Below are 23,011 nucleotides of genomic sequence, written 5' to 3' on the forward strand. Positions count from 1 at the left end.
CTTTCCCAGAACATAATTTAGTCTGTGTCTCTAGTCTGTGTCTGTAGTCTGTGTCTCTAGTCTGTGTCTGTATTCTGGTCCTGCATTCTGGTCCTGTAGTCTGTGCCTGTAGTCTGTGTCTGTAGTCTAGGAGTGTAGTCTGTTTCTGTAGTCTGTGTCTGTAGTCTGGTATTGTAGTCTGGCCCTGTAGTCTGGTATTGTAGTCTGTGTCTGTAGTCTGGTCCTGTAGTCTGGTCCTGTAGTCTGTGTCTGTAGTCTGGTATTGTAGTCTGTGTCTGTAGTCTGGTCCTGTAGTCTGTGTCTGTAGTCTGGTCCTGTAGGCTGGTGTGTGTGTGTGTGTGTGTGTGTGTGTGTGTGTGTGTGCTGAAGGCACAGTCTGGATGGATGAAAGCCTTCTTAACCATAAGCTTTGCAGGAACTCTGCCAGGAACAGGAAATGCATCAGACTGATAAGAGCCAGGGGATGCTCCCTCTCTCTCCCTCTCTCTCTCTCTCCCTCTCCCTCTCCCTCTCTCTCTCTCTCTCTCTCTCTCTCTCTCTCTCTCTCTCTCTCTCTCTCTCTCTCTCTCTCTCTCTCTCTCGCTCTCCCTCTCCCTCTCTCTCTCTCCCCCTCTCTCTCTCCTCCGCTCTCTCTCTCTCTTCTCTCTCTCTCTCTCTCTCTTCCTTCTCTCTCTCTCTCTCTCTCTCCTCTCTACCTCTCTCTCTCTCTCTCCTTCTCTCTCTCTCTCTCTCTCTCTCTCTCTCTCTCTCTCTCTCTCTCTCTCTCCCTCCTCTCCCTCCCTCTCTCTCTCTCTCTCTCTCTCTCTCTCTCTCTCCTTCTCTCTCTCTCTCTCTCTCTACCTCTCTCTCTCCCTCTCTCTCTCTCTCTCTCTCTCTCTCCTTCTCTCTCTCTCTCTCTCTCTCTCTCTCTCTCTCTCTCTCTCTCCTTCTCTCTCTCTCCTTCTCTCTCTCTCCTTCTCTCTCTCTCTCTCTCTCTCTCTCCCTCTCTCTCCCTCTCTCTCTCTCTCTCTCTCTCTCCCTCTCTCCCTCTCTCTCTCTCTCTCTCAACACCCTCCATCTCTCTTCCTCTCTCTCTAAATTTCAATTCAATTCAATTCAAGGGGCTTTATGAGCAAGTGAGGTAGATAATATACAAAAGTGAAATATACAATAAAAATTAACAGTAAATATTACACATACAGAAGTTTCAAAACAATTACAAATGTCATATTATATATATACAGTGTTTTAACAATGTACAAATTTCTCTCTCTCTCTCTCTCTCTCTCTCTCTCTCTCTCTCTCTCTCTCTCTCTCAATTCAATTCAATTCAATTCAAGGGCTTTATTGGCATGGGAAACATGTGTTAACATTGCCAAAGCAAGTGAGGTAGACAACATACAAAGTGAATATATAAAGTGAAAAACCACAAAAATTAACAGTAAACATTACACATACAGAAGTTTCAAAACAGTAAAGACATTACAAATGTCATATTATCGTCATATTATCATATTATATGTCATATTATATATACAGTGTTTTAACAGTGTTTTAACAATGTACAAATGGTTAAAGGACACAAGATAAAATAAATAAGCATAAATATGGGTTGTATTTACAATGGTGTTTGTTCTTCACTGGTTGCCCTTTTCTCGTGCCAACAGGTCACAAATCTTGCTGCTGTGATGGCACACTGTGGAATTTCACCCAGTAGATATGGGAGGTCATCAAAATTGGATTTGTTTTCGAATTCTTTGTGGATCTGTGTAATCTGAGGGAAATATGTCTCTCTAATATGGTCATACATTGGGCAGGAGGTTAGGAAGTGCAGCTCAGTTTCCACCTCATTTTGTGGGCACAAAGCCTGTCTTCTCTTGAGAGCCATGTCTGCCTACGGCGGCCTTTCTCAATAGCAAGGCTATGCTCACTGAGTCTGTACATAGTCAAAGCTTTCCTTAATTTTGGGTCAGTCACAGTGGTCAGGTATTCTGCCGCTGTGTACTCTCTGTTTAGGGCCAAATAGCATTCTAGTTTGCTCTGTTTTTTTGTTAATTCTTTCCAATGTGTCAAGTAATTATCTTTTTGTTTTCTCATGATTTGGTTGGGTCTAATTGTGCTGCTGTCCTGGGGCTCTGTGGGGTGTGTTTGTGTTTGTGAACAGAGCCCCAGGACCAGCTTGCTTAGGGGACTCTTCTCCAGGTTCATCTCTCTGTATGTGATGGCTTTGTTATGGAAGGTTTGGGAATCGCTTCCTTTTAGGTGGTTGTAGAATTTAACGTCTCTTTCCTGGGTTTTGATAATTAGTGGGTATCGGCCTAATTCTGCTCTGCATTATTTGGTGTTCTACATTGTACATAGAGGATAGTTTTGCAGAATTCTGCAGAGTCTCAATTGGGTGTTTGTACTATTTTGTAAGTTATTGGTTGGTGAGCCCAGACCTCACAACCATGAAGGATTTTTAGCCAGATCCTAATTGGTATGTTGAATTTTACATTCCTTTTGATGGAATATAATGCCCTTCTTGCCTTGTCTCTCAGACTGCTCACAGCTTTGTGGAAGTTACCTGTGGCGCTGATGTTTAGGCCAAGGTATGTATAGTTTTTTGTGTGCTCTAGGGCAACGGTGTCTAGATGCAATTTATTTTTGTGGTCCTGGCGACTGGACCTTTTTTGGAACACCATTATTTTGGTCTTACTGAGATTTACTGTCAGGGCCCAGGTCTGGCAAAATCTGTGCAGAAGATCTATGTGCTGGTGTAGGCCCTCCTTGGTTGGTGACAGAAGCACCAGATCATCAGCAAACAGTAGACATTTGACTTCAGATTCTAGCAGGGTGAGGCCGGGTGCTGCAGACTTTTCTAGTGCCCGCGCCAATTCGTTGATATACATGTTGAAGAGTGTGGGGCTTAAGCTGCATCCCTGTCTCACCCCACGGCCCTGTGGGAAGAAATGTGTGTGTTTTTTGCCTATTTTAACCACACACTTGTTGTTTGTGTACATGGATTTTACAATGTCGTATGTTTTACCCCCATCACCACTTTCCATCAATTTGTATAGCAGACCCTCATGCCAAATTGAGTCAAAGGCTTTTTTGAAATCAACAAAGCATGAGAAGACTTTGCCTTTGTTTTTGTTTGTTTGTTTGTCAATTAGGGTGTGCAAGGTGAATATGTGATCTGGTGTACGTTAATTTGGTAAAAAGCCAATTTGACATTGTTTTCACTGAGGAAATGTACGAGTCTGTTTTAATGATAATGCAGAGGATTTTCTCAAGGTTGCTGTTGACGCATATCCCACGGTAGTTATTGGGGTCAAATTTGTCTCCACTTTTGTGGATTGGGGTGATCAGTCCTTGGTTCCAAATCTCTTTCTCTCCCTCTCTTTCTTTCTTCTCTCCATTCCCTGAATCCTGTCTTCTCTCAGCCACAAGCACAGATGATAGTCGCCTATCGAACTCATCCAGCATCACATAATAGTTGGCAGAGCGCACACACACAGACACACAGACACACAGACACACACACACACACACACACACACACACACACACACACACACACACACACACACACACACACACACACACACACACACACACACACACACACACACAAACACAGACAAACACACTCCAGTTAAGAGTTAAGAATCTTTCTCTGAGCGATTCCAGAGGCTGAGCCAAGAGACAAAGCTGTCACTGACTGAGAGGCCTTCACAGTTCCATTTCACACCTTTTCCCTGTGCCTTGAGAGATGCCCTGGATGATTGGAGCAGAGCAGTCCCTGTGCCTTGAGAGATGCCCTGGAGGATTGGAGCAGAGCAGTCCCTGTGCCTTGAGAGATGCCCTGGAGGATTGGAGCAGAGCAGTCCCTGTGCCCTGAGAGATGCCCTGGAGGATTGGAGCAGAGCAGTCCCTGTGCCCTGAGAGATGCCCTGGAGGATTGGAGCAGAGCAGTCCCTGTGCCCTGAGTGATGCCCTGGAGGATTGGAGCAGAGCAGTCCCTGTGCCCTGAGTGATGCCCTGGAGGATTGGAGCAGAGCAGTCCCTGTGCCCTGAGAGATGCCCTGGAGGATTGGAGCAGAGCAGTCCCTGTGCCTTGAGAGATGCCCTGGAGGATTGGAGCAGAGCAGTCCCTGTGCCTTGAGAGATGCCCTGGAGGATTGGAGCAGAGCAGTCCCTGTGCCCTGAGAGATGCCCTGGAGGATTGGAGCAGAGCAGTCCCTGTGCCTTGAGAGAAGCCCTGGAGGATTGGAGCAGAGCAGTCCCTGTGCCTTGAGAGATGCCCTGGAGGATTGGAGCAGAGCAGTCCCTGTGCCTTGAGAGATGCCCTGGAGGATTGGAGCAGAGCAGCTCTCGTAGTTTGCAACATGAGAGGCTGGTTGTTATTGCCTGTCTGGTTATGTTGCTGGAGATACGGGATATCTTTAGGTAGATGAGGGATATCTTTATATAGATGCGGGATATCTGTATGTAGAAACGGGATATCTGTATGTAGATACGGGATATCTTTATTGTTTCATTCACTCAGTCCGCACTTCAAGCCCCTCCCTGTTTCTTAGGGCTTTCACACACAGAGCTCACACACATGCAAGTAGTTATACTGGGCCTATGCCTGCTTTGAATTAGTGTGGAGCCGTACAAACTGGGTGAGAGCTTTACTCCTTCCTCACAGTGGCCGTATGGTCTCTACTCTACTCCCTTCCTGCTACTGCTCCCCTCACAGTAGCCGTATGGTCTCTACTCCCTTCCTGCTACTGCTCCCCTCACAGTGGCCGTATGGTCTCTACTCCCTTCCTGCTACTGTCCCCCTCACAGTAGCCGTATGGTCTCTACTCCCTTCCTGCTACTGCCCCTCTCACAGTGGCAGTATGGTCTCTACTCTGCTCCCTTCCTGCTACTGCCCCTCTCACAGTGGCAGTATGGTCTCTACTCTGCTCCCTTCCTTCTACTGCTCCCCTCACAGTAGCATTATGGTCTCTACTCCCTTCCTGCTACTGCCCCCCTCACAGTGGCCGTATGGTCTCTACTCCCTTCCTGCTACTGCTCCCCTCACAGTGGCCGTATGGTCTCTACTCCCTTCCTGCTACTGCTCCCCTCACAGTAGCCGTATGGTCTCTTCTCCCTTCCTGCTACTGCTCCCCTCACAGTAGCCATATGGTCCTCTCCTTTCCTGGCCTTTCCTGCGTCTCCACAGTCTCTGGCTCGAGAAGACATGTACCCTTTTCACTCTCCTGCCCAGAACCACGCTGAGTCGAGACTTACTGTACGGGCCTGGGTTTTGCAATCCACCACATGCAGTCTTTCTAAATAATGATACTGTAGTTTACGCCATACCTTCTTAACCGCCTAGGCTTTCTGCCGCTCACAGCAGAGACAGCAGAGACAGGAGAGACAGGAGAAGAGACAGGAGAGACAGTAGATACAGGAGAGACAGTAGATACATGAGAGAAAGGAGAGACAGTAGAGACAGTAGATACAGGAGAGACAGGAGAGACAGAAGAGATAGGAGAGACAGGTAGATACAGTAGATACATGAGAGACAGGAGAGACCGGAGAGACAGTAGAGACAGGAGAGACAGGAGAGACAGTAGAGACAGGAGAGACAGGAGAATAGTAGAGGACAGGAGAGACAGGAGGGACAGGAGAGACAGCAGAGACAGTAGAGACAGGATAGACAGGAGAGACAGGAGGAACAGGAGAGGCAGGAGGAACAGGAGAGACAGGAGGGACAGGAGGGGACAGGAGAGACAGGAGAGACAGTAGAGACAGGAGGAACAGGAGAGACAGGAGAGACAGGAGGAACAGGAGAGACAGTAGAGACAGGAGAGACAGTAGAGACAGGAGGGAGAGGACAGGAGAGACAGTAGAGACAGGAGAGACAGGAGGAACAGGAGAGACAGGATAGACAGGAGGAACAGGAGAGACAGGAGAGACAGTAGAGACAGTAGAGACAGGAGAGACAGGAGAGACAGGGGAGACAGGAGGAACAGGAGAGACAGGAGAGACAGTAGAGACAGGAGAGACAGGAGGAACAGGAGAGACAGGATAGACAGTAGAGACAGGAGGAACAGGAGAGGAGAGAGTTAGAGACAGTAGAGAGACAGGGAGAGACAGGAGAGACATGAGAGACAGGAGGAACAGGAGAGACAGTAGAGACAGGAGGAACAGGAGAGACAGGATAGACAGTAGAGACAGTAGAGACAGGAGAGACAGGAGAGACATGAGAGACAGGAGAGACAGGAGGAACAGGGAGAGGACAGTAGAGACAGTAGAGACAGGAGAGACAGTAGATACATGAGAGACAGGAGAGACAGGAGAGACAGTAGAGACAGGAGAGACAGGAGGAACAGGAGAGACAGTAGAGACAGGAGAGACAGTAGAGGACAGTAGAGACAGTAGAGACATGAGAGACATGAGAGACAGGAGAGACAGGAGAGACATGAGAGACATGAGAGACATGAGAGACTGGAGAGACAGGGAGGCAGTAGAGACAGTAGAGACAGTAGAGACAGTAGAAACAGGAGAGACATGAGAGACAGGAGAGACAGGAGAGGACAGGAGAGACTGGGAGGCAGTAGTAGAGACAGGAGAGACAGTAGAGACAGTAGAGACAGGAGAGACAGTAGAGACAGGAGAGACAGTAGAGACAGGAGGGAGAGACAGGAGAGACAGTAGAGACAGGAGGGACAGGAGAGACAGGAGGGAGAGACAGTAGAGACAGGAGGGACAGGAGAGACAGGAGAGACAGGAAGGACAGGATGGGAAGGAAAGGGGGGCAGGAGAGAGGGCATTAGGGGGCGAGGAGAGGAGGTGATGAGAGAGGGGAGTAGGGGCGAGGGGAGGAGGTGAGGAGGTCAAGAGAGAGGGGAGTAGGGGCGAGGGGAGGAGGTGAGGAGGTCAAGAGAGAGGAGAGCAGGTGGAGAGGGGAGGAGGTGATGAGAGAGGGGAGCAGGAGACCAGGTAGAGAGGGGAGGAGTTGACGAGAGAGGGGAGCAGGGGGCGAGGGGAGGAGGTGAGGAGGTCAAGAGAGAGGGGAGCTGGAGAGCAGTTGGAGAGGGGAGGAAGGTGACGAGAGAGGGGAGCAGGGGGCGAGGGGAGGAGGTCAAGAGAGAGGGGAGCTGGAGAGCAGGTGGAGAGGGGAGCAGGGTGACGAAGAGAGGGGAGCAGGGGGAGAGGGGAGCAGGGGACGAGGGGAGGAGGTGAGGGGAGCAGGGAGCAGGTGGAGAGGGAGGAGGTGATGAGAGAGGGGAGCAGGTGGAGAGGGGAGGAGGTAAAGAGAGAGGGGAGCAGGAGAGCAGGTGGAGAGAGGAGGAGGTAAAGAGAGAGGGGAGCGGGAGGTAAGTGGAGCAGGAAGGAGGAGTGAGAATGAGGAAGGGAAAGGAGAACAGGGGAGAGATGATGGGAAGAGGATGATAACAGGAGGGTTTGAGGGGTAAGGAGACAGGGAGGAGCGGGGAGGCGAGGTGAGGGAACAGAAGCAGGGGGAGAGTTTGCATCCAGCCTGGGAGGCACTATGTGTGTGTGTGTGTCAGGGAGCAGTGGTGTGTGTCACTCTGAATCCGTGGCCCATCAGAGGGTGTGTTTGTGTTATGTGGTGTGTCACTGTCTGTGTGTTACCGTGTGTGTGTGTGTCTTACCGTTTGTGTGTGTTACCGTGTGTGTGTTACTGTGTGTGTGTTACCGTGTGTGTGTGTGTGTGTGTGTGTGTGTGGGAGTGTGTGTGTGTGTGTATCTGTGTGTGTGTTACCGTGTGGGTGTGTGTTACCGTGTGTGTGTGTTACCGTGTGTGTTACCGTGTGTCTGTGTGTTTCCGTGTGGGTGTGTGTTACCGTGTGTGTGTGTGTTACTGTGTGTGTGTGTGTGTTACTGTGTGTGTGTGTGTGTGTTACTGTGTGTGTGTGTGTGTGTGTTACCGTGTGTGTGTGTGTTACTGTGTGTGTGTGTTACTGTGTGTGTGTTACTGTGTGTGTGTTACTGTGTGTGTGTTACCGTGTGTGTGTGTTACTGTGTGTGTGTGTTTACTGTGTGTGTGTTACTGTGTGTGTGTGTTACTGTGTGTGTGTGTTACTGTGTGTGTGTTACTGTGTGTGTGTTACCGTGTGTGTGTGTTACTGTGTGTATGTGTTACTGTGTGTGTGTGTTACTGTGTGTGTGTGTGTGTGTTACCGTGTGTGTGTTACTGTGTGTGTGTGTGTGTTACTGTGTGTGTGTGTGTGTGTGTGTGTTACCGTGTGTGTGTGTGTGTACCGTGTGCGTGTGTGTTACTGTGTGTATGTGTGTTACTGTGTGTGTGTGTGTTACTGTGTGTGTGTGTGTTACCGTGTGTGTGTGTGTGTGTTACTGTGTGTGTGTGTGTTACTGTGTGTGTGTGTGTTACCATGTGTGTGTTACTGTGTGTGTTAGTGTGTGTTACTGTGTTACTGTGTGTATGTGTTTACTTGTGTATGGGTTACTGTGTGTGTGTGTGTTACCGTGTGTGTGTGTGTTACTGTGTGTGTGTGTGTTACTGTGTGTGTGTGTGTTACTGTGTGTGTGTGTGTTACCATGTGTGTGTGTTTGTTACTGTGTGTGTGTGTGTTACCGTGTGTGTGTTACTGTGTGTGTGTGTGTGTGTGTGTGTGTGTGTGTTACTCTGTGTGTGTGTGTGTTACCGAGTGTGTTAATCCCTCTGCTACTTCAAATCTTACCAAGCCTCATTTTCTCAAACCCCCAGATGTAGTCAATCAATCAATCATTCAATCAATTAATCACTCTAATGTGTGTGTGTGTGTGTGTGTTACCGTGTGTGTGTGTGTTACTGTGTGTGTGTGTTACTGTGTGTGTGTTACTGTGTGTGTGTTACCGTGTGTGTGTGTTACTGTGTGTGTGTGTTACTGTGTGTGTGTGTTACTGTGTGTGTGTTACTGTGTGTGTGTGTGTTACTGTGTGTGTGTTACCGTGTGTGTGTGTTACCGTGTGTGTGTGTTACTGTGTGTGTGTGTTACTGTGTGTATGTGTTACTGTGTGTGTGTGTTACTGTGTGTGTGTGTGTGTGTTACCGTGTGTGTGTTACTGTGTGTGTGCTGTGTGTTACTGTGTGTGTGTGTGTTACTGTGTGTGTGGTTACCGTGTGTGTGTGTGTTACCGTGTGCGTGTGTGTTACTGTGTGTATGTGTGTTACTGTGTGTGTGTGTGTTACTGTGTGTGTGTGTGTTACCGTGTGTGTGTGTGTGTGTGTTACTGTGTGTGTGTGTGTTACTGTGTGTGTGTGTGTTACCATGTGTGTGTTACTGTGTGTGTTAGTGTGTGTTACTGTGTACTGTGTGTATGTGTTACTGTGTGTATGGGTTACTGTGTGTGTGTGTGTTACCGTGTGTGTGTGTGTGTGTTACTGTGTGTGTGTGTGTTACTGTGTGTGTGTGTGTTACTGTGTGTGTGTGTGTTACCATGTGTGTGTGTTTGTTACTGTGTGTGTGTGTGTTACCGTGTGTGGTGTGTGTACCGTGTGTGTGTTACTGTGTGTGTGTGTGTGTGTGTTACTCTGTGTGTGTGTGTGTTACCGAGTGTGTTAATCCCTCTGCTACTTCAAATCTTACCAAGCCTCATTTTCTCAAACCCCCAGATGTAGTCAATCAATCAATCATTCAATCAATCAATCAATCTAATGTATTTATATAGCCCTTCGTACATCAGCTGATATCTCAAAGTGCTGTACAGAAACCCAGCCTAAAACCCCAAACAGCAAGCAATGCAGGTGTAGAAGCACGGTGGCTAGGAAAAACTCCCTAGAAAGGCCAGAACCTAGGAAGAAACCTAGAGAGGAACCAGGCTATGTGGGGTGGCCAGTCCTCTTCTGGCTGTGCCGGGTGGAAATTATAACAGAACATGGCCAAGATGTTCAAATGTTCATAGATGACCAGCAGGGTCAAATAATAATAAACACAGTGGTTGTAGAGGGTGCAACAGGTCAGCACCTCAGGAGTAAATGTCAGTTGGCTTTTCATAGCCGATCATTCAGAGTATCTCTACCGCTCCTGCTGTCTCTAGACAGTTGAAAACAGCAGGTCTGGGACAGGTGGCACGTTCGGTGAACAGGTCAGGGTTCCATAGCCGCAGGCAGAACAGTTAAAACTGGAGCAGCAGCACGACCAGGTGGACTGGGGACAGAAAGGAGTCATCAGGCCAGGTAGTCTTGAGGTATGGTCCCAGGGCGAGAGAGAGAATTAGAGGGAGCATACTTAAATTCACACAGAACACCAGATAAGACAGGAGAAGTACTCCAGATATAACAGACTGGCCCCCTGACACCAAACCTACTGCAGCATAAATACTGGAGGCTGAGACAGGAGAAGTACTCCAGATATAACAGACTGGCCCCCTGACATAAACTACTGCAGCATAAATACTGGAGGCTGAGACAGGAGAAGTACTCCAGATATAACAGACTGGGCCCCCTGACATAAACTATTGTAGCATAAATACTGGAGTACAGACAATTCAATACCATGGCACAGTTCTCTCTCTCTCTGCTCCCTGACATTTTGCTTGTGCTTTTAAAGTAAATAGTTGCTATTAAAGCCAATCTGGAAAGAACAAAAGCGACTTTAGTCTTAAGATCTTAGGTCCATATAGAATACCTAATTGGCCTGGTGGTGGTTTAGCAGAAACTAACTTAGGAGGGTGTGAACTCTTTTATGATTGGCCCACCTCTATGCATATACTCACCATTAATGACTTCCTGTCTGACTACTCAGACTATGGCTACAGGACCCTCCCACTCTGGCTACTGTCACCTCCCACTATTGCTACGGGCCCCTCCCACTATGACTACTGGCCCCTCCCACTGTTGCTACAGGACCCTCCCACTATGGCTACAGGACCCTCCCACTATGGCTACAGCCCCCTCCCATAATGGATACTGGCCCCTCCCACTATGGCTACTGGCCCATCCCACTATGACTACTGGCCCCTCCCACTCTGGCTACAGGACCCTCCCACTATAGCTACAGGCCCCTCCCATTATGGCTACTGGCCCCTCCCACTATAGCTACAGGCCCCTCCCACTATGGCTACAGGACCCTCCTACTATAGCTACAGGACCCTCCCCCTATGGCCCACCCCAATCAATTTGGAGTAGAATAATGTTTCTCCCTAGACACACTGCTCTAAGATCAGTTTTGCATCCACTTTTATGATTTGTTCAGGTAAGCTGCTCCTAGATCTGTGTCTATATAGGCAACTCTCTCCTCAGAGCCAATAGAAAGAGACAAGTGATAAGCTGTGAGTCACTAACATTGCTGCACGGATTGTCACATAACCATATAACCATATAACTGCCACGCGATTCAATTTAGCGAGTTAACCTCTCATCCCAGTCATGTTGACTGAAGTGTGTGGGCGTGTGTGTGAGGAGGGACGAGGATGGGGGGCAGCAAATTGGGCCATTTGATCTCATCGCTGTGTCCATGGAGACTACAGCATAAGTGTGGTAACTGGTAGTGTGTGTGTGTGTGTGTGTGTGTGTGTGTGTGTGTGTGTGTGTGTGTGTGTGTGTGTGTGTGTGTGTGTAAGCTAACAGAATTGTGTGTTTGTCAGTGGACGGATGACAGTAATTACTGTAAATTGAATCATAGCACGGTCTTTATTGGCTGGAGCGATAGATAGACATACATCCCCTCTCTCCCTGGCGTGGGTGTGTATTAGTGTATTCGTGGGTGTGTATTTGTGTATTCGTGGGTGTGTATTTGTGTATTCGTGGGTGTGTATTTGTGTATTCGTGGGTGTGTATTTGTGTATTCGTGGGTGTGTATTTGTGTATTCGTGGGTGTGTATTTGTGTATTCCTGGCCTCTACTACATGTAGATATTGTATTTCCTGATGGGGTGGCCAAGTGATCAGCCGAGCCGTCAGCCAAGTGATCAGCCGAGCCTTCAGCCAAGTGATCAGCCGAGCCGTCAGCCAAGTGATCAGCCGAGCCTTCAGCCAAGTGATCAGCCGAGCCTTCAGCCAAGTGATCAGCCGAGCCTTCAGCCAAGTGATCAGCCGAGCCTTCAGCCAAGTGATCAGCCGAGCCGTCAGCTGCCAGTCTATTAACAGACACGCAGCTCTAACAGCATATGGCACTCTCTCTGGAAGATGCAAATTCATACAGGGAGAGGGTCTCTTGGGGCTTGACTAGCTAACCACGCACGCACGCACACACACACACACACACACACACACACACACACACACACACACACACACACACACACACACAAATGCATTACCTAACATTGAGATGTATGTAATTGTAGGACTAAGAGCGTGGCAAGGCTTGATCCCATATTGTCCTCCGCCATGATGTTCAACTACACTGTTACACTGTTAATTCTCTCTACAACAATACATACTGTATCATCAGGTCCCCTGTGTAGTACTCTCTACAACAATACATACTGTATCATCAGGTCCCCTGTGCAATACTCTCTACAACAATACATACTGTATCATCAGGTCCCCTGTGTAATACTCTCTACAACAATACATACTATACATACTGTATCATCAGGTCCCCTGTGCAATACTCTCTACAACAATACATACTGTATCATCAGGTCCCCTGTGTAATACTCTCTACAACAATACATACTATACATACTGTATCATCAGGTACCCTGTGCAATACTCTCTACAACAATACATACTATACATACTGTATCATCAGGTACCCTGTGCAATACTCTCTACAACAATACATACTGTATCATCAGGTCCCCTGTGTAATACTCTCTACAACAATACATACTATACATACTATATCATCAGGTCCCCTGAGAACAATATGTTGCTTACAGATTGGTGAGATTGTGGTTGTCCTATGGTTGTTTTGCATACAAACGTCCAACAACTTTCAATGAATGGTGCAGGATTGGCTTGATCCCGCTTGGCTTTGGAACATTCTCAGTAAAAATAGGTTTTCTTGGTATTTCATTACTTTAACAGAACATTTCTTAAAAGTTCAAACATAGTTACATTAATGAACATTTTGGCAATGTTCTAGGAATGTTCTCCAAGTGGTTCAAAAATGGTTTAGAGAACATCAAGAAATAACGTTCTTCTGTGGGAATTTCAGTACTTCAGCATAACGTTTCCAACTGGATCTATTTAAATCCATGTTTTCAAATTGTTTTGAGAATGTTGAGAAAACGTTCCATAAAAAAAACACAGGAAAACTCAGAGAACGTTCTAAGAATGTTATTTAAAAACATTCTGTTCTCAGCATCAACAAAACTCGCTCTATACTCTACGTTGTTACGTGTTCAGGTGTGCTGATCATAATGAGTGCTTGTTTCCTTTGAAATGGGTCTGTTTGACTAAACTAAAATAAACCGCATGCTAGCGCCATCCTGGTGGTGCAGTGGACTAATTTCCCTGGGTAGAGAACACAAGATTACAGGTTTGAATCTCAATGATGCCGTGCCACAATATAAAAAAGTAATGTGTTTGCATGAATTTCCACATTTCCTATCTGTGCTTGGAGTTTTTAAAAAGCACTGTTATTACAAGTCTGATTGAAAGTTTTAAGGAAATTAAACCTCCCAGGAAAACATTTAAGGAAGAAGAGTCAAATGTTCTCAGAACCTCCCTGGAATCAGAGTCAAACGTTCTCAGAACCTCCCTGGAATCAGAGTCAAACGTTCTCAGAACCTCCCTGGAATCAGAGTCAAACGTTCTCAGAACCTCCCTAGAACCAGAGTCAAATGTTCTCAGAACCTCCCTGGAACCAGAGTCAAACGTTCTCAGAACCTCCCTGGAATCAGAGTCAAACGTTCTCAGAACCTCCCTGCAACCAGAGTCAAACGTTCCCAGAACCTCCCTGGAACCAGAGTCAAATGTTCTCAGAACCTCCCTGCAACCAGAGTCAAACGTTCCCAGAACCTCCCTAGAACCAGAGTCAAACGTTCCCAGAACCTCCCTAGAACCAGAGTCAAACGTTCTCAGAACCTCCCTGGAAGCTAAAAGTAAACATTCCCAGAACAGGCAAAATGTTCACTGCTGTTCTCAGAACATAGAAAAAACATTCAGTTTTACCGGTCAGGAAACTTATGGCTTCATTCCCACAACCAATGTGAAACGAAACACATACGTTCCTATAACTTCCAAGAACCAAATGTTCTAGCTGGGATGTGTCTGGTCCCTAAAGACCCTACACCTCTCTCCTTACACTCCTCCTCATCCCTCATTCCCTCTCTCCTTACACTCCCCTCCTTACCCCTCCTCCTCACCCCTCGTTCCCTCTCTCCTTACACTCTCCTCCTTATCCCTCCTCCTCATCCTCGTTCCCTCGTTCCCTCTCCCTTACACTCCCCTCCTTATCCCTCGTTCCCTCATCCCTCGTTCCCTCTCTCGTTACACTCCCCTCCTTATCCCCCCCTCATCCCTCATTCCCTCTCTCCTTACACTCCCCTCCTTACCCCCTCCTCCTCACCCCTCGTTCCCTCTCTCCTCACACTCTCCTCCTTATCCCTCCTCCTCATCCCTCGTTCCCTCTCCCTTACACTCCCCTCCTTATCCCTCGTTCCCTCATCCCTCGTTCCCTCTCTCCTTACACTCCCCTCCTTATCCCTCCTCCTCATCCCTCGTTCCCTCTCTCCTTACACTCCCCTCCTTATCCCTCCTCATTCCTCGTTCTCTCTCTCCTTACACTCCCCCTCCTTATCCCTCCTCATTCCTCATTCCCTCTCTCCTTACACTCCCCTCCTTATCCCTCCTCATCCCTCGTTCCCTCTCTCCTTACACTCCCCTCCTTACCCCTCCTCCTCATCCCTCATTCCCTCGTTCCCTCATTTCCTCTCTCCTTCTCTTCTCCCTGTCCAAATTGTAAGCTGTCCAGCACTTGTCTGCCAAGCAGCTCTGTGAAGACCAGCCAAACTAAACAGGCAGACGCCCCCCCCCCCCCCCCCCCCCCCCCCCACACACACACAAAAGTAATGATGCACGCACGAGCACGTGCACGCACACACACACACACACACACACACACACACGCACACAGACAGACTCGAGTAACCGCGGCGACGTGTGCTGTCTTGGCTCAGTGATTGGTTAGACAGAGCCCCGGGGAGGCGGGTCAGCGTGTTAATGAGAGGCTATTGTCTGTTCTTCTCTCAATCAGTGTGTGTGTGTGTGTGTGTGTGTGTGTGTGTGTGTGTGTGTGTGTGTGTGTAGCCATCTAAAATACCCTTCATTTGATCACTAAAGACTTTGAGCCCGGGCCGGGAACACGACAGAGTCGAAGTAAGACTACCATAATGTTTTCTTGCTGGCAGTAGACCCACATAACATGATAAAGTGGATGCAGATGCCTAGTGAGCAGCACACACACACACACACACACACACACACACACACACACACACACACACACACACACACACACACACACACACACACACTGTAACTGTATGCAGCAGGCCTATAGAAACTGCAACATGACTGCCCTGAGTTAGTCTGAGTTAGTCTGAGTTAGTCTGAGTTAGCCTGAGTTAGCCTGTGTTAGCTTGAGTTAAAGCCTGCGTTAGCCTGCGTTAGCCTGAGTTAGCCTGTGTTAGCCTGAGTTAAAGCCTGCGTTAGCCTGAGTTAGCCCATGTTAGCCTGAGTTAGCCTGAGTTAGCCTGCGTTGAATCAAAGCTCCAAACCAAGCCTTTATGACTCATAGACAGATGGGCCGTGCCACACCGACTGATGCATTCAATTGGTTTCATTAAGTTTAAGACCATTTAAAGGACCATTTGTCATAGATGATGCAGAGGAGAGAGAGAGAGAGAGAGAGAGACAGAGAGAGAGAGAGGGAGAGACAGAGAGAGAGAAAGAGAGAGGGAGAGACAGAGAGAGAGAAAGAGAGAGGGAGAGACAGAGAGAGAGAGAGGGAGAGACAGAGAGAGAGAAAGAGAGGGAGAGACAGAGAGAGAGAGGGAGAGACAAAGAGAGAGGGAGAGAGAGAGAGAGAGAGGGAGGGAGGGAGGGAGGGAGAGGGAGAGGGAGAGAGAGAGGGTGGGAGAGAGAGAGTGGGAGGGAGAGAGAGAGAGAGACAGAGAGAGACCCCCCCCATCCCTCCTGTGTGTTAAGGTCATTGAGATGATGTTTTTAGATGCTGCCATACCAGATATGCAAAAATCAGATACGTGTCAATCAACGTATGCTGCTTATATACCTTGACTATTTCTATGATATTATATCGGTGATCCATGAAATGTTGATGATGATTCCCACAGTCATGCATTTCTTTCTACATTTCTTTCATGTTAGTCATTTAGCAGACACCTCTTATTAAAATTGGAAATAGGAACCAACCACTTACTCTGTCTCTCTCTGTCTCTCTGTCTCTCTCTGTCTCTCTGTCTCTCTCTCTCTCTCTCTCTCTCTCTCTCTCTCTCTCTCTCTCTCTGTCTCTCTCTGTCTCTCTCTGTCTCTGTCTCTCTCTCTCTCTCTCTCTCTCTCTCTCTCTCTCTCTCTCTCTCTCTCTCTCTCTCTCTCTCTCTCTCTCTCTCAGGTAAAGATGAGCCATCCAGCTACATCTGCACCTCCTGTAAACAGACCTTCACCAGCGCCTGGTTCCTGCTCCAGCACGCCCAACACACACATGGCATCAGAATCTACCTGGACACCCACCCCTCCAACTACACCCTCACCCCTCGCATGGCCCTCCCCCCTCCCATGGGTGGGGGAGACTCCCTGCCCCGTTCTCCCTTACCAACGTTTCTAGGGGACACCTCCAACCCCTTTCACCTCCTCCGGATGGCGGCTCCACTACTCAGGGAGTATCACCGACCCCACCACCACCACCACCCCCATCCACCTCCGGCGTATCTTGACACCCGGCTCCCCGCCACCCCACCCTTCATCAGCCCCCCGCCCCCCAGACATCCCCTTGAATGCCTTGGTCCAGAGGAGATGGGGTCCCTGCTCTCCCAGCACCCCAGTGCCTTCGAGAGGGTGATGCGTCTAACCCCAATGGATCCTCCTTCCATGGACTTTTCCAGAAGGCTCAGAGAGCTGGCGGTTGGCAACAATAGTAACAACGGAGGCCCCACACCCCCTCTCTCGCCCACCCGGGTGCTCCCCATGCACCGTCTGCTGAGTCCAACCCTCTTCCAGCCAGGCTCCAAGCACCCACCGTTCCTCACCTACCCCCCACAGCCCCCCACGCCTCAGGGAGACCCATCCACTACTCCCCAGGGCCAGAACCAAGCCCAGGTATGTGCAGTGTATCCTGGGATATCTGCTATATATAAGTGAAGCGTTGAATGTATTGTAATGGCTTATATGTATTCCAGAAATGCCTGTGATGTTGCAAAGACATTTTCTCTATGGGACAATAAAGAATTCATTCATTCATCCATTCATTCATTCAGGTCCAGGCCCAAGCCAAGTCCAAGTCCTGTGAGTTCTGTGGGAAGACCTTCAAGTTCCAGAGCAACCTGATAGTCCACAGACGGAGTCACACAGGAGAGAGGCCCTACAAGTGTCATCTGTGTGCCCATGCCTGTTCTCAAGCCTCCAAGCTGAAGAGACACATGAAGACACACATACACAAGTCAGGCTCCATGGGTAACTCCCCTGAACAGGGGAACAGAGGAGAGGGAGGAGAGGGGGAGGGGAAGAGCAGAGAGGGGGAGGGAAAAATGGGGATGGACAACGAGGAGGAGGAAGAGGAGGAGGAAGAGGAAGAAGAGGAGGATGAAATGGAGGATGAGGAGGAAATGAGGAACGGCCTAAGTAGGCCTGAGTCTAACCTGACCATGGACTCAGAGTTCCACAGGAACATGGAAAACGGGTTGAGGCCTTCCCCAGACGAGAAGCCTCATGGTGGGGATAGAGTGATGGAGAACGGAGGGGTGGGTATCATGCACCCATATAACCACCTGGACAATCACCTGAGACTGGCCCCTTCCAAGCGGACCATGAGTCTGGACAGGGAGAGGCATCCTAATGGAGAGTCGGGAGAAGGAGGAGATGCTGGGAGGGGGGAGATGGAGAGAGAGAGGGACAGAGAGAGAGAAAGTGGAAGAGAGGAGAGGCCCTTGATGAACGGAAGGATTAGTGGGTCAGAAGACTCCTTCACTGGTCTGTTCCACCGCCGGCCCACCCCCATCACCTGCCCCAACCTCTCCAACAAGAGAATCAAGGTAAGAACCCCCTTTTAGCTATGCCTTTAACCAGGGATTTTATTCTTGTTTTAGATGACCTGTTGTGTTTTTGTTTTCTTATATTTGTCTTTTACACTAAACTGTTTCCAATACCATAAGTCATACTTTTAGACTGCTGAAACAAGTACATCATTTTTCATTAGGAAAATGTACCTTATCGAGTTGTATTGTTTTACTGGGTTAGATTTTTAAAATTCAGTATAGATAAACTTGAATTTCAATCTATTTGATGTGAAGGTGGAGAAGGAGTTGGAGCTCCCTCCAGCGCCGACCCTCATCTCCCCAGAGAACATGTACTCCCAGCTCCTGGCGGGTTACGCCGCTTCACGCCACTTCATCAGAGAACCTTTCCTCCACGGTTTCAGCGATGCCCGCCAGTCCCCCTTCGCCACCTCCTCAGAGCACTCCTCCTCTGAGACGGGGTCTCTCCGCTTCTCCACCCCTCCTGGGGAGTTCCTGGAGGGCAGCTCCACCCCTCACCTCCTGCGGGGTCCCGGGCCGGGTCGACCCCCTAGTAAGGAGAGCAGACGGAGCGACACCTGCGAGTACTGTGGGAAGATATTCAAGAACTGCAGCAACCTGACGGTGCACCGACGCAGCCACACGGGAGAGAGGCCCTACAAGTGTGACCTGTGCAGCTACGCCTGCGCACAGAGCTCCAAGCTAACTCGCCACATGAAGACCCACGGGCAGTTTGGGAAGGAGGTGTACCGCTGTGACATCTGCCACATGCCCTTCAGCGTCTACAGCACCCTGGAGAAACACATGAAGAAGTGGCACGGGGAACACTTGATGGCCAGCGACGTCAAACTGGAGGAGGCTGAGAGAGGCTAGGTTACGCTAGGCTAAAGCTAAGGCTAGGCTAACACCTCAGACTCATTCTGAATGAACACTTACAGGACTTCAACACGGGGCTTGGCTGGATAATCTTTGTCCTCTTGAATATTTTGGGACAATTTGATGTATGTTATTTTGTTTTTGTTGGTTGTATTTGTCACAGAAACTGCCGCCTGAGAAACATAAACAAAGGGAAACATGGAATGGGGGATTGTTCTAGAAATGCTTTGTTTCCCGCCAACTATTGATCTATCTGAGGATTTTATCATTTAGGAATCCCTGGAGCTTTTCTACTGTGCAATAATGTCTGTATTTATTGGAGTTTTGTAAAGATATTGGGCATGCGCAGTAAAAACAAAATCCAGAACTGGAAACAGGTCACACTTGATAAGAAATATGATTTTAATTGTTAACTGACTAAATTAATGCGAAGAGGTCAACTTCTAAAAATTATGATAGCAATTATTTATTTTTAAACTGTCTCATTGTTACCCTTTTAGGTCAACAGCCGACTACAATCCATCTGCTTGTATGTGACATAGAGCACTGGATGTCAATATGACAATAAAATATTCATTATCATTTTAGAATTTAAAAAAATCCCAAATGTTGTTGTTTTAAAAATCTGAAGAGGTTACAGACACTTTTATACAAACAAAATGGTAATTTTTAAAATAAATATCAGCATGTGTTTTAAACAATGTCGAAATGCAATTATTATAATGATGTAATCCAGCCGTATGTTCCCAATATGAGCAGGGGATGTAAATAGCAGTTGCACACATTCCTTAGATGCAGGATATTTAACATCAGCTAATTGACTGTAGTAACTGTGGAAAGGAGAGCAGTTATACATATGTTTCTTTGTGGATGTTTTGGGAGGCCCTTTTTTTACTCTTCAAACATTATCTAAATATTCGTTTTTCTTTGATCTATAATACCAGCCCTGTATTTTACATCCAGAATGGCCACTAAAAACCAATCAAAAGACTAGCTGCTTGAGTTGTCTACGTACTGAATAATATAGCTTTTTTAAAACTCATTTTGCCAGATTATTGCAATACAGGTCCTCTCAATAGTGCTTCCTTCCTATGGTCATACTGTTTACATTTGAACAACATAGTGGCAAGGTCGTTACTCCCTCTTGACACTTGCTGAAGCTTAATCAAAGGCAATTAGTGAAGTTAAACTTTTAAACATTCTACATCGTACAGTACATTCCACTTCTAGAATCCTTCCATTGTTCCGTCTGGGGGATTCTAGAACAGTAATGTTCTGTTTGACCTGGGTGAGTTCTTATCCCCTCAGGATTCAGCAAAACCAGTATCAAAATGTATTTCATATCAATGCCTGTGTTTCTCCACTGTGTGCTTAAAGCCACAATCTGCCTGCTTTCACACTTCACTAACTCAACACTCATGTATTACTAGAGCAGCTGTGAAAGGAGAAGGTAGAGGTTGTTAATGTTGCTCCTCAAAGTGATATGGGGGTTTAATGCCCAATAACAGATTTACAATTTGGGATTTTCAGCTGTGAGGAATGAGGATGTCTCATCCTGGGACGAGTCTAAAAAAAGGCTTTTGGGTTACATTGTATTATGTTAATAATGTCCAGCACAGCTGTTAGGATGATGGCCACACGACCTTGAGATCTGATTGGATCATTCTTGAGGTAGAACATGGAAGACTGAAATAGAGAAGAGAGAGAGGGAGAGAGAGAGGGAAAGAAAGAGAGAGAGAAATAGAGGTAACGAGAGAGAGAGAGAGAGAGAGAGAGGTAATGAGAGAGAGAGAGAGAGATCTGCGCAAGGATGAAAGTAATTCAAACAAAATGTAAGGCATATGAAAAGTGTTTTTAATCCCAAATGCATATCGGCTTGTCAAATCTAATACCAGTGACATCAGAGAGAGAGAAAGCACCAATATTAGGGAAGATTTAGGCCACATCAATCAGAATCATGTTTACAGTGTTTGAAGTATGTTAATGATGAAATCCTCTGTGTTGTAAAAAAATCGTATTCTTTTCTTCAATGTTTTGAATGCCATAGCGAGCAGTTGTCTATGATTATCATGGTGGAGGGATTTTAAAATAGATTCTTATGACTAGTTATAAGTATCATTTCTTGCTCGCTGTATAACAATACCCAGTGTATTTGTAATATTGACAAATGATGCAGCATTTTGTTTTTTTTAAGTGGTGCCAACATTCTGTTATAAACCTATTTTCACAGTCCGAATCCAATTGTGAGTCTATTCAAACGGTGTTGATTTTTTTGTCGATGTTTAAAATATTTTTGTTTGTTTGTTGGTAAAGCTATCCTAAAATGTATATTAAAAAAATAACAATAACAAAAATTTGAAAATGTTTTGAAATCAGCCAGAACATCAGAGGAATTTTGAGAGTGGGATTTTACAATGGGTTCTGGGAGAAATGCTTTTCATAAAATGTATATGAGGAGACATTCCTGGTTGGTTAGAAGTTCTTGTGATGGAACTTCACATGACATTTGAACACATTTTCAACTTTCACGACTTTTGCTCTTTGTAAAAAAATAATATTTTTCTTGTTTTTTGATGGACTGCATTATTGTTTCAAAGCAGCAGTAACGTTACAAATCAGCTGTTTTGAATATATATATGTATTTTTGTAATGTGCTGAAAAGAAAGTCACCAAGTCCAATAAAAGTTTCATTTGTCCTATCTGACGTTTTATTAACGTGACTGATCACCATTACTGCTGACATTATCACATCTTACATTATCAATATTACTAAAAATGTAATGTAACTGATCACCATTACTGCTGACATTATCACATCTTACATTATCAATATTACTAAAAATGTAATGTAACTGATCACCATTACTGCTGACATTATCACATCTTACATTATCAATATTACTAAAAATGTTATGTAACTGATCACCATTACTGCTGACATTATGTTACATTACCCACATCACAAAAAATGTAATGTAACTGATCACCATTACTGCTGACATTATCTCACATTACCAACATTACTAAAAATGTAATGTAACTGATCACCATTACTGCTGACATTATCACATCTTACATGATCAATATTACAAAAAATGTAATGTAACTGATCACCATTACTGCTGACATTATGTTACATTACCCACATTACTAAAATGTAATGTAACTGATCACCATTGCTGCTGACATTATCTTACATTACCCACATTACTAAAAATGTAATGTAACTGATCACCATTACTGCTGACATTATCACATCTTACATTCCAACATTACTAAAAATGTAATGTAACTGATCACCATCACTGCTGACATTATCTTACATTACCCACATTACTAAAAATGTAATGTAACTGATCACCATTACTGCTGACATTATCTTACATTACCAACATTACTAAACATGTAATGTAACTGATCGCCATTACTGCTGACATTATCACATCTTACATTACCAATATTACTAAAAATGTAATGTAACTGATCACCATTACTGCTGACATTATCTTACATTACCCACATTACTAAACATGTAATGTAACTGATCACCATTACTGCTGACATTATCTTACATTACCAACATTACTAAACATATAATGTAACTGACCACCATTACTCCTGACATTATCTTACATTACCCACATTACTAAAAATGTAATGTAACTGATCACCATTACTGCTGACATTATCACATCTTACATTACCAACATTACTAAACATGTAATGTAACTGATCACCATTACTGCTGACATTATCACATCTTACATTACCCACATTACAAAAAAATTTATGTAACTGATCACCATTACTGCTGACATTATCTTACATTACCTACATGCCTCTCCTCCTCCGTTACTCTTAAATGCATGCAGAATGTCATTCACCTGACACCTTTCAGCCTATGAGCATGGCACAATAATATTTCTTGCTGAATAACCTCATGCAAAAAAATCTCCTTCTTCTCCCTCAACCAACAGGCTTAAATCTTGTGACGTATTTATTTGTTAACTTGCTTTCGTTCC

General features: G+C 46.3%; 1 protein-coding gene across 2 annotated transcripts in view; it reads left to right on the forward strand.

Moving 5' to 3' along the window:
• Positions 1-21,688, forward strand: part of LOC109866442 (B-cell lymphoma/leukemia 11B) — a 50,606-nt gene extending 28,918 nt beyond the window's left edge. Inside the window, exons 3-5 of one of the 2 annotated variants that reach the window (XM_031800648.1) lie at positions 16,496-17,199; positions 17,358-18,131; positions 18,390-21,688. In XM_031800648.1, coding sequence (XP_031656508.1) covers positions 16,496-17,199; positions 17,358-18,131; positions 18,390-18,986 — 2,075 coding nt within the window. In that variant the 3' untranslated portion in view covers positions 18,987-21,688. The remainder of the gene's footprint in view (positions 1-16,495; positions 17,200-17,357; positions 18,132-18,389) is intronic. The other variant, XM_031800649.1, reaches the window with a different exon arrangement.
• The last annotated feature ends 1,323 nt before the right edge of the window (positions 21,689-23,011 follow it).

This window comes from Oncorhynchus kisutch, linkage group LG21 (genome assembly GCF_002021735.2).
Source record: "Oncorhynchus kisutch isolate 150728-3 linkage group LG21, Okis_V2, whole genome shotgun sequence".
NCBI lineage: Eukaryota > Metazoa > Chordata > Actinopteri > Salmoniformes > Salmonidae > Oncorhynchus > Oncorhynchus kisutch.